Below are 16,462 nucleotides of genomic sequence, written 5' to 3' on the forward strand. Positions count from 1 at the left end.
GAGATCTGTATCTCATTCCATGGCAACCCATCCGGATGTTGATGAGATTAGAAGCGTGCTTTCCAGAAAGCGTCACTTTCTAAAAGAGAGTATCAACTTGTAATTAAAAAAGTATTTTCTAATCTTTCTAATCTTGTCATTACTAAATTTTCAGAAATGGTCCTAGAATGACAAAACTTCTCACTTTCCAGAGATGATGAGGATTTTAGGAATGTCTCCTGGTGAACCGGCGCAAAAGGAAGAATCAGATCATCACATCTCACGGTTTTCCATCCAGTTGTTGACATTTTAGTCTGGGTCAAATCGATGGAAACCACTTCACTGGCTAGGGACACTCAGAAGATTTCCAAAACTGTGAGTGCCCTCCAAAAATGCAATGAAATAAAGTTTCAACAAACATCCTTACTTTTTGAAAAGGTCTTTACAAGAATGTTCTCAGCCTCAGTTTCTAAAATCAACGAATAATAAACTAAATTAAAGACAATATGGAAAGACTTTACATGTTTGCAAGGGTAAGGTACTTTCTAAAAGTCTTTGATTTCCAGTATTTCCACGTTTTTACTAAATACTTGTGACGTGATTAAATAAAGTTCCAAAAAAAGTCCACGCTGTTTTGAAAAGGCTTCTGCAAGAATGCTCTCGGCCTCAGTTAAATAAAGTAGTAACATATGAAAAGTGAAGATAATGTGGAAAGGGAAGACACTAAACTTCTAAAAGTCTTTCCAAGTTTCCAATAATTTCCCAGAATGTGATTAAATAAAGTTCCATCAAACTTTCTAAGGCAGTCTTAGCAGAAATGTTCTTGCCTTGTTTGACAGACTCAATCTCTAAAAAAGACCTTTTTAATAAATGAAAGTGTCCAAAACAATCTCCACTCTGGATGTTTGAATATTGAATTGGTCCCAAACCTTAACATTTGACTATCAACATTATGAGGACCCATTTGCACAAATGAATGTTCCACAAATTAACCTGATGCATGCACAGGCTTGGGTTTTAGTCTGTGCTGCCACCTTCTGGGGTGCAAAAAAGAAAACAGTTGTGAATAATTTTGTTGAGGGTGATTAGAAAGACAAAAGAGTAGGCATCAAATTGAGCCCTCAAATTAGCCATTAACGTGCATCAAAAGTAGAATTGTTCCTTCAGGATTTCAGCTTGTGATTAGTTTCAAACTAGTTTCCTCTTTTTTCTTTGTTGGAGGGAGCTCATATGGCCACTAGAGGGCCTCCTTGCCTTAATTTAGTGAAGTAGAAATTAGTAGGGGAGGCACATAGCACAAATTACTTCCAAGGACGAAGCTATAAACTGCTGGGCATTAGAGATTGAGATATTAAAGTTTACATGAGCTGGTTTTAGGATGAACAAGTATTATGACTGATCAACATTTTATGGCTTAGTATGATTTTGTATATAAAACAAATCTATTTGAATAACCAACCATGAAAGAAAATATTCCAGTAATCAAATAAAGTTTATTTTTACAGCACTTCTTATAGAACATCTTCAAATGATTTGATCGCATCACCTTCAAAATATGAAACAATAAGCAGATACAATCACAAAATGCATAAAAACATGAAATTAAATCAGCTCAAACAATAAAGAGTGCATCAGAGTAAAAAAAAGAATAAAGTGACATATTAGCACGATTGTTCAGTGAAGTGGAGTTGTGCATGAACCAACAAAAAGATGGAGGTCAATGGAAAAAAGAAAGAAAGCCTAGAGGAGCCGCTTTAACAAAACCTGACAGTTTGTTGGAGTGGGAACTCCAAGACTGGACGGAAGCATGTTAAATTCAGAAATGAGAAAAGGTCCATATGTATATATCGACCAGAGGTTGCGCTAGACTTTTTCGTTGTCTGTCATTTTGACTGACAGGGTCATAAAAATCCCGTCATAATCTATTTTTACCGTCACTTTAATTTCTTTAAATGATAATAAAGACATATTCAATAGCATTTAATTGTCATTAAAGTTTCATTAACTTTAAGTACTTTTTTCAGAACAGTATTGACTTTAAATGCCAATAAAAAACAACAACAAAAAAAATGTTTCGGCTGCCGACACGTCTTGTCCGTACTCGGAACTGGACTGCTAGCGTAAACAGCTCTTAGACGGTATCATAGGGTTGAAGTGCTTCGGTGGTATGCAAATTCCATTTTGGTAGCCGTTAGCTGCATAGACATAGACGTATATACATATATATTGTATCTACGTCTATGGTCTACGGTTAGCCGAGCTCTGACGTGTGCATCAGTGTAATCGGTGTACCAGGAAATCGTGCACCGACAAAAGTTCCGCGGTGTTTGGAACGCAATCTGCGATGAGAGACAAGAGCCATTTAATAAGGTCACTCGCCACCAAGTGGTCAGGGGTGTGAATTGCAATCTGTCAAAATGACGGATGGCCTTCAGATTTTTCCGTCTTATTTAAAAGAAAATGGTCAATGACGGAAAATATTGGGTTAACGTGACCCCTGATATCGACATAAGTAAATGTTCTCTTTCACTCTGATAAAATAGTTCTTTATTCCACAAGGCTAACTGGAGTTTTCACTTTCTCATATTTCTTGCACCTTGGCAGAAGTTGTCGAAAGTGCGCCAAAAACACAACTCCTCCTCATGGACCAATCACGCACAGGCCATCAGGCAATAAAGTGAAAAAAATCTGACGTTTCAGGACTAAAACTACTCACCCGCGTGAGTTCTCATGTGGTCAGTTAAAGAATCTGAGCGACTGAAACTTTTCCCACACTTTTTGCAAACATACGGCTTCTCTTGCGTATGAGTTCTAATGTGGAGGGTCAGAGCAGAATTTCGAATAAAACTTTTCCCGCACACTTCGCAGGAATACGGTCTCTGGCCTGTGTGAGTTTTCATGTGGTAATCTAAATGACTACTGTGAATGAAATTTTTCCCACACGTCTTACAGCAATACGGCTTCTCACCTGTGTGAATTCTCGTGTGGTCCGCTAAATGACCAGATCGACGGAAACTTTTCCCGCAGGTTTCGCAATAATACGGTTTCTCCCCGGTGTGAGTTCTCATGTGGGAATTCAGAAAACTACTTTGGCTGAAACTCCTCCCACATAATTTGCAAGAGTACGGCTTCTCGCCCGTATGAGTTCTTATGTGGTCAGTTAAAGTACTACTCCGACTGAAACTCTTCCCGCATGTTGTGCAAGAATGCAGCTTCTCGCCGGTATGAGTTCTCATGTGGTCCGTTAAGGTACTTCTCCGACCGAAACATTTACCGCACGTTTTGCAAGAGTACGGTTTCTCACCTGTGTGGATGCGTGTATGTTTTATAAACGCTGATGAGTCAGTGAATCGTTTTCCACAGGTGTTGCAAAGGTACGGTTTCTCACCTGTGTGGATTCTCTGATGTTTTGTCAGTTTGCACTGACTCGTGAACATTTTTCCACAAGTGTCACATTTCACAGGTGTTTTGATTGTGTAAGTATTACACAGATTCTCTGACATGGAAGATATTTCTACAGTGTTGCTGTGATCTGTGTCTCTGTAATGTCTCTTCTTTGGCGTCAGCTTTGCATTTAGAGTTGATACAGACTCTGCATGGTTGCTTTCTTCCTGACATTGGCTCTCAGCTGCAGGAGAGTTGCGAGAAAAGAGGTCAGTGTCTGGTTTTCCTCCACTGTGGCCACTTTCCTCATAACTAGAAGTCAAGGTATGATTATTCTGCTCTCCCTCCGGACTGGTGCAGAGTTCCTCCGGTTCCTCTTTAATCTGTGGAGGCTCTGGTTCCTGCTGCTCCAGACCGGTGTTTGTCTCCTGGTTACGAAGCTGCCCGTCAGCAAGATCCTCCTCCTCCTCCCGATATTCATCTTGCTGTGAGACGTCTGAAGAGACAAAGAAACGCCTCAAAAACATAATCTGAGAAAATATATTCTAGTTTTAACCATTAGTAGAGTGACTATTGACTTCTGACACTCTTGTTAGCAGTGGCTATAGTTGTTAGCAAGTTTCGCTGCTTGCTTCCCATGAAATTTCACTCGATCTCATATGAACCACGGTTGCAACAAGTCTGTGTACTCGATTATGTCAATTTGCATTTAATATGTCAATGCATTGCATCCGTTTACATAGCTCCCATGGTCAGACAAGCTGAAAATGAAAAAAGACCCAACCTGAGAGTCAAAAGTGTCAAAACAGCTATGCACAAGCATCTCAAAGGAAACATCTTGGGGCTTTACGACCTCAAAATGTCGACACAGACTATTACAGTGTGGTTTGAGGTTCGTGATGCTGAGCTGGTGGTCAGAGCCTGGGAGTCACTGTCGCAGTTGCGTTTCGACAAGAACTCAACAACAGCCTCCAAACATTAACATATTTTAAGACTCCCTTCCCCCTTTGAGATCTATTAATATAGCAGTCCAAGACTTTTACGTGCTGAACAGATTCAGTATTGGATTAAATAAGAAACTGTAATAATGTATTCTGACTGGACAAAATGCTAAAACCATTCAGGAAGCTACTTGAACGAGTTGTGAAACGTCTTCAAGAAACCCTACAATTAGAGTTAAGAGTCTTAACATCTGACCCAAGACGTTTCTCATCTGTTCACACCTCTGGCCGATACTGGTTTCTTAGAGTACCATTCATTGAGGAAACGTTTGCTGGCCATTGCCGATAAATGATCCCATTTAAACGGCAAGTCCTTCACCAGTCTTTTAGAAATAAAGAAGCTACTTGGATGATAAATCTTCTAGAAACCCTACTGGGTGATAAAACATGACCCAGATGACTGAAAACCTTCACAGACATAAAACCTCAATGTTTAAAAGTTTTAAAAGAATTCACAGACCTCAAACTGAACTTTGCTAACAGCAGAACGGAGAAGATTAAATGTCATGACACAGGTGCAGATGTAGAACACATCAACTGAAACTTTAGCAAACGAAAGTGCAGAAGGGTTGCTGTTTTCACAATCTGCTGTGACCTTCTTGTGCAGCAATAACATCAACTAAATATTTCCGGTAACTGCTGATCTGTCATCTACAGCAGCTTGGAGTAATTTTAGCTTTGTTGCTTCACTTCTGAGATGTTGGCTTGTTTCCTCACATGAACTGCTTGCTTCAGGTCCTTCGACCACATTTCTATTGGATTAAGGTCAGGACTTTGACTTGGCCGTTGCAAACATTCATCTTGTTCTTCTTTAACCGTTCTTTTGTAGAGCGGCTTCTGCGCCCGAGGCTTGTTGTCTTGCTGCGTGACCCAGTTTCTTTTAAAAGTCAGCTCACAGCCAGATGTCCTGACATTTTCTTTTAGACTTCGCTGGTTTCTTTTGTCTCCAAACATGACGCCTCTCATTTAAACCAAACTACTTTAGTCCCATCAATATATAAACCCTCAATATATATATGAATATAAACATACTCTCACTTAATACTGTATGTATATGAACATACTGTACTGTCTATACTACAAATGCCCAATCTTTATATTATTATGTACTATTATTGTAAAATACAATTCTATTATTGGTTTAATTTAGCATTTTGTTGTGTTTATAGCCATGCCAATAATTAATTATGCCATTTCTGAACTAGGTTTCAGAAAACTAGAGCTGAAACACATTTGCAAGCAGTATAATCTATCCTTATCTTTATTTTTAAATACTCTGTAAAACTCTTGTTACTAAAACTTATGAATGTATGTGTAAAAATCTGATTGATGACTAGTATTACCTTTGTTGGGTGTATTAAGAGCTTCATAGTTCCACGTACCTGTCCTGTGCAACTTTATTTCTGGTTTCAGGATGGTATCCAACAGTCTGCGCTGACCATCGAGCTCTTCCTCGTACTGGATGACGGTGTCTTCCAAGGTTGTGAATATTTCCTCGGCAGCAGCGGTTAGTCGGTTGTTGATAAAATGTCTGAAATATTGACCTGAAGAGATACAAGTTACTGCAACAACTGAAATATGTGACACAATCACAACCATTAACCCATTATTCATGCTAAATACTGTGTATATATGTATCTATATATAAACATACTCTCACTTCAAATATATACAGCGCCCTTAAAGTATTTTCCACATGTACACATAAAAATCACCAGCAGATTTTCACACAATCAAACCAATGTAACAGAAATATTACACTTGCGTATTTGTTTATTCAGGGAAAAATAGCCAATATTACATATCAGAGAGGTGCTCCTCTAGGATTAAATCAGAGTCCATGTGTTCAGAAGTGTTTCCTTCAATGTAATGAGACTCAGGTGTGGTTCAGTTCCTGGTTTAGTTTCAATAAATCAGGGATTTGTCTCAGTCTGATCTTCACAACACATGTTTGTGGACAAAGGAGCTTTCTGAGGAGCTCAGAGAAAGAGCTGTTGTTGCTCATCAGGCTGGAAAAGGTTCCACAACCATCTCTAAAGAGTTTGGAACCCACAAACAATCCACAGTCAGACAGATTGAAGACGACTGTCCCCCTCCACAGGAGTGGTCCACCAACAAAGATCACTCCATAATAGTCTGAGAGGTCCCAAAGGAACCCAGGGGAACTTCTAAGCAGCTAAAGGCCTCTCTCACATTTTCTAATATTAATGTTGAAGAATTCATGCCTGTCTGCAGTTCGGTAAACATCATGTGGAATATTTGGCAAAATGGACAGAGGAGAACAAAGTTTGATTTAAATGAGTGGCGTCATGCTTGGAGATAAACTGCATTCCAGCATCAGAACCTCATCCCATCCGAGGGTGGTAATGTCCTTATTTGGGTCTTTTCTTGGGGGCAATAAATTCCTCCAAGCAGGAGAAAATGTTCAGTTGCTGTTATTGCTGGGTTTACACCAGACGCTGGAGACAAGGGTTCACATACTTTTGCAACTCACACACGTGTACAAAGTATATTTTTCTTGAATCGATAAATTCTCAGGTATAATATTTCTGTTTCATTTGTTTAATCTGGTTCTCTTTGTCTACTTTCAGGAAAATCTGCACCTCTGCCTCCTCCTGGCAGATACAGGAAGCTGCCTTAAGACTGTTTGAAGATAGTTCACAGTAACAAAATACCCTGACGTTGAAACCAATCATAGCTGTGACGTCAGGAAACAGCTTCGGCCACCAAGATAGCAAACTGTTCAAAGTTTGCACAGATCAGGCCATAGCATTACGACCACCTTCCTAATATTGTGTAGGTCTCCCTTGTGGTGACTCAGAGAATGGACATGGGCCTTCTGAGGGAGTCCTGAATGGTCTTTGAGGGGAGGGGCCTCTGTGGATCATCCCACAGATACTTGATCAGTTTGGGATCTAGTGAATTTGGAGGCCAGGTCAACACCTTGTGCTGTTCTTCATGTTTTTTTTTTTGTTGTTGTTTACTAAAGTGTTTTTGTGGCTGCATCCTGCTGGGGATGGCTGCTGCCATCAAGGAGTGTCATTGCTATGGGGTGGGGGTGTCTGATCTGGTCTAGGTGGGTGCTACATGTCTAAGTAACATCCACACCAATGAATGCCAGGTCCAGAAGTTTCCCAGCAGAAAGTTTAATTGTCACAAGGTGGTTTAAATGTTATTTACTTCTCCTGTCAGTGGTTTTAATCTTGTGGCTGATCTGTGTATATATGAAATTCTTATTGGGGGCTGGGGGCCCCTTAAGATCTGAAGCTAGGATCGCCCCTGATGATGACCTTAATTTACTCCGTAGAACAAAAGCTCTGATTAGGATCCTCCTCGAGACATATCCGCTTGTTTATACATCAAGACTACTTCTAGTTACCTGTTCTTAACTTTGTTTCCGGTCTCCACGTGATATCCGACAATCTGCGCTGACGACCGATCTCCTCCTCGTACTGGACGACAGTATCCTCCACGACTGTGAATATCTCCTCAGCAGCAGCGGTTAATCGATCGTTGATAAACTGTCTCAAGTATCGACCTGAAGACATATTGCTCCTGCGGAAAACTATAAAAACATCTATCCACGTCAACAAACGCAAACTCCACCACGCACACGAAGGTGATTCCGCGTTCGTGTTTTTATTTCTCTTCTTCCGCCAGATGTGAAGTTTCTCGTTGACGCAGCTCGTTTCTAGATTCGCGACACTCCCACGGAATACTGTGAGACCGAAGGAATGCGGAAGTGGTTTATTAAATAGGCTTCTTCTTCTTCTTCTTCATATTCTTCGTCTTCTTCTTCTTCTTTTGGAATTTTTGGCAGTTTTGACGCTACTCATCATCTTACTTCCCTCTGCAGGATAAAATTATTTCGACACAATGAAGCAGAATTTTTTTTTTTTTAATTTTTTTTTCTTTTTTTTAAAAGAAATATTTTCGTTTATTTTTTTTAAACATTAATTAAACATATATATTTTTTTAAAAAAAGTAAAAAATTGTAAGAAATTGAAACACACAAAAATAATTAAATAAATTGTTTTAATTTAATTAAATTATTCAGAATAAATGTACCTCTCCCGCTTAAACAACTTAAGCAATTATCAACAGAAAATTTAAATAAATAAAATAAATTGTCCACATCAATATTTAGGCTGATTTTCTGTCAAATGTAGATCTTCAACCACCATATAAAATAAATAAAATAAATAAAAATACCTCTGAACAAATGTGCTTGTCTCATTTAAAGTTTTGGCAATTATCAACCAAAAAAAAAAAATAATAATAATAATAATAAAATAAAATAAAATAAAATAAAATAAAATAAAATAAAAACACGGAAACTACATTGTCCACATTGATTTTTAGACTGACTTTCTGTCAAACATAAATCTTTTAAATGGCTAATGAATAAAATACAATAAAATAAAATAAAATAAATCAGAACAAATGTGCTTCTCCCATTTAAACAATTGGCAAATATAAACAACAACAAAAAAAAAACTTGCATTGTAGTTGTCACTACATCTACACAGCAAAAAAGTACCTTAACAGTTTATTGTCTTTCATTTATTAATATTTTAAAACAGACAAAGCTTTTTATTGGTCACTGCTTCAAACAGCTAAACGGTGAGATTATGTCAGGGCAGAGATTAATAAATAAATACATAAATAATATATTAAAGTGTCTTGTTTTAAGTGAGTGAGAAAGACTTTACAGCTCGTACCATGACATGTATCATTTCCCCGTCACACACGATAAATAAATGTTCATGGTTCTGATCCAACAGTCGATAGAGATCCATTATAGACAGCAGCTGGTACGATATTCTTCTACACTACACTACAGTGCTTAATTATTTGGTTTCTATTTGCATACAGAGTGCGAAACTGAGGTCAGATCTCAAGTGCTGGGTGGGGACGCATGTGGAGACGTATTTTAATGCCAAGTGTGGACAAAGATACTTAAAGCTGACATCATGACATCCGATAAACTCACACATTCATCCTCTAAGAGCACTTAAAACCTGAAAGCGACACTACACCAACTCACCTGGACAAATTCTCACGCAGTTTTTCAAGTTTTGCCTCTCAGATAAGTTATTTCCATGATCTTCCTACTTGTTCTCAGTCAAATTCTTACTGTAAGTTTTCTTCCTTTTTGCAAGAATGTGCCTTCCGACCTGTATGAGTTCTCATATGGGCGGTCACTAAAGTACTTCGACTGAAACACTTCCCACACGTCTTGCAGGAATACGGCTTCTGACCCGTATGAGTTCTCATGTGGACGGTCAGACTACAACTCTGACTGAAACACTTCCCGCATATTTCGCAGGGATACGGCTTCTCCCCCGTGTGGACTCTCATGTGGACATTCAAACTCTTCCTGTAGCTGAAAATCTTCCCACATATTTCGCAAGAATACGGCTTCTCGCCCGTGTGGGTTCTCATGTGGGAAGTCAAATAGCTACTCTGAGCGAAACTCTTCCCGCAGGTTTTGCAGGAATACGGCCTCTCCTCTGTGTGCGTTCTCACGTGAACAGTTAAACTTTGGCCGTAACTGAAACTTTCACCACATATGTCGCAAGAAAACGGCTTCTGGCCCGTATGCGTTCTCATGTGGATATTCAGACTACTGCCGTGGCCGAAACTTTTCCCACATATTTCACACGAGTACGGTTTCTGGCCCGTGTGCGTTCTCAAATGGACGTTCAAACTGTTTCTGTGACTGAAGCTTTTCCCGCAAGTTGTGCAAGGATACGGCTTCTCGCCTGTATGCGTCCTCATGTGGACGGTCAAATTCTTATGGTGAGCAAATAATCTCCCACACGTCATGCAAGAATATGGTTTCTCACCGGAGTGAGTTCTCTCGTGGCAACTTAAATGAGCGCGACTACCAAAATATTTCCCACATATCTTGCAAGAAAACGTCTTTGTTACAGATTGTGACGTGTCACAGTTTACAGACTCTTTATCTATGTTAATATTACACTGACTCTCTGACAAGGGAGAGTTGTCTTCATTGTTTGTAGTTGGCCCTGTGTCTACATGCTGGCTTCCTTCCTGATATTCAACAGAGCTGTGAGAGAACAGCTGGTCATTATCTTGTTCTGATTCCCTGTATTCATCAACAGTAGGAGTCACCGTGAAGGCATCAGTCTCCTGTTTCAGCACAAGCTGTTCTCCCTCCTGACTGGTTGGAAGTTCTTCCGGTTCCTCCTTAATTTGTGGTTGCTCTTGTTCCTCCCGGTCCGGACTGGAGTTACTCTCCTGGTTATGTTGCCGCTCAGGTTGCTGTGGAAGGTCTGAAGAGACAAAGGAACACAACAAAAGATTAATAAAGTGATGGCAACTACAATTTCCAGTGAATGTACCGACTATTGTCCGAGCAGTCGATTAATCTTTTGCTTAACTAGTAAAATATAACAGAACTTTTTGTCTTCTTTTAGGGTTCTGGCAGTTTTGAGCGACTGGTCATATTAATGCCGGCAGAATAAAAAATTCCGGCGTCCCTGTTTAATGAATTTACTCACTTTTGATGTTTGGTTAAGGTCTTTTTAGATAAACATTTCAAAGAGTTGTCGTATTCTGTGCAAATAGATATATTTAAAGGGGAACTACTGTTTTTTACAACCTGGACCTTATTTTGTTTACTCACCCATATAACTTTGTCATTTGTAGTGAATCTGGAGATATTTACATCTGCATATATCCATATAGTGGGAGTGAATGGGGCACCGAAACGCAGCCTCTCAATAACGTATTATCTGCTGCGAAACTTGTTCATTTCACCAATATTTTGTTATCCTACGCTAGTGCTATTCCCCGTTGAGTCCGGAGTTACCTGTTGTCATCATCCTGGGTCTGTAGATTGAACTACAGACCCAGAATGATATGTCTTCTGACCTGTATGATGTCATCTCTGAGTACCACGTGCACCCGTGACGGTCGGCTTGTTTACCTGTAATTTTATACTTCTATTTTTTTGCAACATGGCTGAATATTTTTCCAGTTCTGAGGTGGTGGACGAACCATAGCAGTAGCAAATTACAGGTAAACAAATCAGGTCAATCTAGAGATCTATAGAGATGATGATAATAGGTGACTCCCGACTCAACGGGGAATAGCACTAGCGTACGATAACAAAATATTGATGAAATGAACGAGTTTCACGGCAGATAATGCGTTATTTAGAGGCTGCGTTTCGGTGCCCCAGTCACTCCTACTATATAGATATAAGCAGATCTAAATATCTCCCGAAGGACTACAAATTACGCAAAAGTTATATGGGTGAGTAAAAGATCGTATTTTATGCCAGAAATAAGGTCCAGGTTGCAAAAAACAGTAGTTTCCTTTAAGTCGTCTGTCCCCTACAAGACACTACCCCTCCTTGCTGACTGGGTTCTGCTCAGGAACATTAAACAATCCTCAGATTTTAAAAAAAAAAAAAAAAAAAAAAAAAAAAGAGGCACTTTACACTCCTTTAGCTTTGAATGGAAAGGGGAATTTGACATTTTTTTTTACATAAAAATGTTGGAGAACCCCATTACATACAGTATGTGGCGTCCACTTTTTATACAGTCTATGCCTCCAGGCTACATCGCCACCCTCGGCAGCCCCCTAGCGGCCTGGCGCACCAATCAGCTGCCTCAGATTGCATCAAAACAACAATCGTTTGTGTCACTTAGATAACATCCAACTAGAGCTCTGATTATGATTCTTTATGCCACACATCTTCCTCTTACTGTATTAAAACATGTTCTAGTTGCCACACACCTATTCTTTGCAACTTTACATCAGGTTTCAGGATGGTGTCCAGCAACCTGCGCTGACGATCGATCTCCTCCTCGTACTGGACGATGGTTTCTTCAACGACAGTGAATATTTCTTCGGCAGCAGCGGTTAATCGATCATTGATAAACTGTCTCAAACACTGAACTGAAGACATTGTTAAAAATGTAAACTCCACCGTAGCACTGAGCTGCTACAGCTGCTAGCTGCTGCTTTCAATTCACTACTTCCGCCTTGTCTTGTTTTGGTTTGATTGCCGGTTGGATAAGCAGCGCTCAGGTGCGTTACCGCCACCTAGCGGTCGAGAGGAGAAGAGGTGTAAAAAAATATATCAATCCATGCCCCGTTTGCCTTATAATCATACTAAAACAAGCTGTCAGACCTTTTATAGTGAAGTCTTGCATATTAAATTGCAAAAAAATAAGATTTTCAAAGTTTTTTTTGTTTGAATAACTAAATATTCTTATCAAACTCCAGCTTCCACCGCCCAATGACATGCAATTTAGATTAATTGGTGATTCTAAACTGGCTGTAGGTGTGAGTGTGAATGAAACAGCTTCTACGCAAACGAGAGAAGATTTCAATTCGCAGGCAATCCACGTGTACAGTAATAAATACGTATACAGTTCAGTTACAAATCAGAATGACACGAAATACATGTAGATCTTTGTTTCCCAAGATTTTGATGCACATACAAACCAAAACAGAGTCTCTTCTACGAATTATAAGACAGACAATCATGTTAAATATTAAAGTAATCCAGTAATAGTGTTACAACCAATGGTACATAGTGCTAGTTAGCTTATTCTGTGCAAATAGTGTTCAAACAGATCAAGACTTTACTTTAGATTTAGCTGGTAACAGCCATTAGACAATATGACGTTCACAGACTGACTGAGCAGCCTGATTTTAATCACCTGAGTGAAGTTTCATGTGGGCAGTCAAAAGATTAGAATGTCTGAAAGCTTTCCCGCACACCTTACAAGAGTACGGCGTCTCGCCCGTGTGCGTTCTCATGTGCACGTTCAAAATGCTACTCCGGCTGAAACACTTCCCGCATATTTCGCAAGGGTACGGCTTCTCGCCCGTGTGAGCTCTCACGTGATCGATGAAGGAGCGACTGTCGGCGAAACCTTTCCCACACATGCTGCACGCGTACGGCCTCTCGCCCGTGTGAATTCTCATGTGGACGGTTACCTGAACTTTATGGCTGAAGCTTTTCCCGCACACTTCGCAGGTGTGCGGCTTCTCGCCCGTGTGAGATCTCATGTGCGACGTCACCTGGACTTTCTGGCTGAAGCTTTTGCCGCATAATTCGCAAGGGTACGGCTTCTCGCCCGTGTGCGACCGCATGTGAACGGTCAAGTTGCAGCTTTGACTGAAGCGTTTCCCGCATGTTATGCAAGGGTACGACCTCTCACCTGTGTGAGTTTTCAGGTGGAAAGTCAAAGCGCTGCTGTTCCTGAAACTTTTTCCGCACATGTCACATGAGTACTGCCTCTCGTCTGTGTGATTGCTCATGTGGGACACCAAAGTACTACTGTATTTGAAAGCCTTACCGCAAGCTTTGCAGAAAAACGACCTCTCGTCTGTGTGAGTTGTCATGTGAGCTTTTAAGTGACCGCTTTGACTGAAACTTTTACCGCAGATTTCGCAAGAATACGGCCTCTCACCCGTATGAATTCTCATGTGGTTCGTTAAAGAACCGCTCTGGGTGAAACTTTTCCCACATGCTTTGCAAGTATACGACCTCTTTTCTGTTTTCTTCTGGCGTTTATTCCGCCTCTGATTTTTAATGCAAGACTTTTTACTTTTGTTGTTGTTACTTTGACTTCTGTCTCTGTTGTGTCTCTTCTTTTGATCAAGTTTTGCAATTCTAGCTGATCCCGAGTCCTCCTCATCTCGTCTCTCAGCTACGAGGAAGCTGTCAGAGAGTAGATGGTCACCGTTTTGTTCTGATTCACTATAGTCAGTTTCCTCATCAGTGAACGCATCAGTCTCCTCCTTCAACACAAGCTGCTCTTCCTCCTGACTGGTCCAGAGTTCCTCTTGTTCCTCTTTAATCTGCAGAGGCTCTGCTTCCTCCTGGTCCAGACTGGTGTTTGTCTCCTGGTCACGGAGTTGCTGAACCTCCTCCTCCTCCTCCTTATACTTATGAGGCTCTGAGAGGTCTGCAGAAACAAAACAAACAAAAAAAAAAAAAAATCACACTTATAAGTAAAAACATCTATGATTTTGTGTAGTTTTGGAGCATTTCTGTTTGAACCAGAGTCTACATACTCTTACCGTTCTCCCAATCTTGCCTCTCAGCTACAGGAGAGTCGTGAGAAGGGAGGTGGTCACTGTCCTCATAACACCAAGGCAATGTTAAGGTATCGGAGTCCAGCTTCTTTACGAGCAGCTCTCCCTCCTGACTAGTGCAGAGTTCCTCCTGTTCCTCTTTAATCTGTGGAGGTTCTGGTTCCTCCTGGTCCAGACTGGAGTTCCTCTGCTGCTGGTCATCATCATCCTCCATATGGCCATGTTGCTGTGGGACGTCTGCAGTCGCAAACAAATATAAATTAAATTATTGATCAATATTACCAATAAAATACCTGAAACTCCCGTACTGAGTGTTGTAATACGACCAGCACGCTCCAATAAAAGTATGAGACAGCTTTGATGATGCTACATTAAATATAAATGGATAAAAATTAAAAAAGCAAAACAAAAAAATTCTAAATAAAAAACAATATTTTTCGATAATATAGTAAAAGCAGCAAAAGTTCGGTGACAATTAATATAATTAATATTATTATTGAAAGAGAATATTTTTCTTGCAGATTTCTTTCGGTGTTGCACTTTGTCGACGGTCCCTAGGATCTCGCTGCGCATATATAGTGATATTTTTTTTTATTTTTAATTTATCTAACTCATGAGACGGTTCGTTTTCTTGATTAAAAGTTATATTATAGCTTATTATCTGCCTTATTACAACAACAACAAAAAATAATAATAATAAGTAAGAGTCATCACGTTGGTGTTAATACCGTTTAGTTTGCGAAAGGCGGAAGTGCGACTCTAACCTAAACTTTACGGTAATCTGTGGCACCTTAAAATAAAACGTAACTAAAGCACTGATTCGCGTGTTTCTTGCGCCACATTCTCTTCTTAGTGTATTAAGAGTCATTAATATTTTCCATACCTGTGCTGTGCAACTTTATCGAGGTGTTTGTGTTGATATCCAGCAGTCTGTGCTGAGGAGCGACAGATTCTTCAGATCTTTTATCCAGCAGCATCAGTCGCTCCTTGATCTCCGGACCTGAAGACATCGTTCCTCCCAACAGCTGCAAGATTCATCTGCGTTAGAACAACATGTGGACAACACGACCGTCTCGTGTAAAGTCTGCTAGTGCTTCTTCTTTTGTTGTTATTAATGGAGGGTTGGTAATCCAGCGTAAAGGCGCATTACCGCCACTAACTGGCCTGGAGTGTGAAACGCAAACATAAACAGAAAAAAGAAAATAAAACTAAAATTATCTAAATTTCTTCTTCTACTACTCTTGATTTTTATATTGGATTAGATTAAACTTTATTCTAATTGCATATAGTACAGGTACATACACAATGAAATGCAGTTTGTCATCTAACAAAAGAGCAAACAGCAAAACATTAACCTCATAATAGTAAATGTTTTACAACAATAGTAAAATACTATTGAATACTGGCATATAGACTGGTATATGCAGTATACGCACACTTATATAATAGATTCATATATAAAAACATGCATTTACATACATAATTGTACATGAATATACCTTTAAATGTGTCACAAATCAGAGTGATGTGAAACAGCAAATGCACTTGAACGTGTTTTTCGAGGTTTAGCTGCTCTTATAAACCAAAAATGAAGACGAACACTATGAACTGATGACATGCTTGCATTTCCCGAAAACAGAAGAGGTTAGGTGATATTAACAGTTAACCCTTTGACTCCCACATTAAGAAATACGATTGTAACGATACGATATGCAAGTGAACCTGCTGGTTGCCCTGTTAGGGTTATCCTGTTTCATTTCTGGAACAATGTTTTATTTTACTTTTTTTCATATAAAAAAACATCACAGAGAGCAGGATTTGTTAAAATGGCCTTTCATTTAATCAACAAACATTTCATTCCGGATCTTGAAGTAGCGGTCGGTGCTGCCCTCTGTCTGGAAGTTGGCGTTGAAGTGGACGTATCTCCTGAGAACCCGGAAACGCTTCCCTGACATGGTGTCTGCCACTGGAGGGAAGCGTGACTCGGTGGCCCAGTAATCGCCGATAGCGGG

The 16,462-nt window shown here is 39.8% G+C and overlaps 2 protein-coding genes across 2 annotated transcripts; both read right to left on the bottom strand.

Annotated features, from left to right (window-relative positions):
- Positions 1–946: 946 nt before the first annotated feature.
- On the bottom strand, positions 947–8,205 carry LOC311508642 (uncharacterized protein). Its single transcript, XM_084573512.1, has 3 exons — positions 7,744–8,205; positions 5,747–5,908; positions 947–3,859 (listed from the first exon to the last, which is right to left on the bottom strand). The coding sequence occupies exons 1-3, from the start codon at positions 7,910–7,912 to the stop codon at positions 2,688–2,690; spliced, it is 1,503 nt and encodes a 500-aa protein (XP_084429638.1). The 5' UTR covers positions 7,913–8,205; the 3' UTR covers positions 947–2,687.
- Positions 8,206–8,640: 435 nt separating this feature from the next.
- LOC311508896 (uncharacterized protein) lies at positions 8,641–15,528 on the bottom strand. The gene is made up of 5 exons (XM_084573886.1): positions 15,334–15,528; positions 14,436–14,687; positions 13,062–14,320; positions 12,135–12,321; positions 8,641–10,663 (listed from the first exon to the last, which is right to left on the bottom strand). Exons 1-5 carry the CDS (start codon positions 15,458–15,460, stop codon positions 9,498–9,500), a joined length of 2,991 nt encoding a protein of 996 aa, XP_084430012.1. The 5' UTR covers positions 15,461–15,528; the 3' UTR covers positions 8,641–9,497.
- Between the last annotated feature and the right edge of the window lie 934 nt (positions 15,529–16,462).

This window comes from Chelon labrosus (assembly GCF_963514085.1).
Source record: "Chelon labrosus genome assembly, chromosome: 23".
NCBI classification, from domain to species: domain Eukaryota; kingdom Metazoa; phylum Chordata; class Actinopteri; order Mugiliformes; family Mugilidae; genus Chelon; species Chelon labrosus.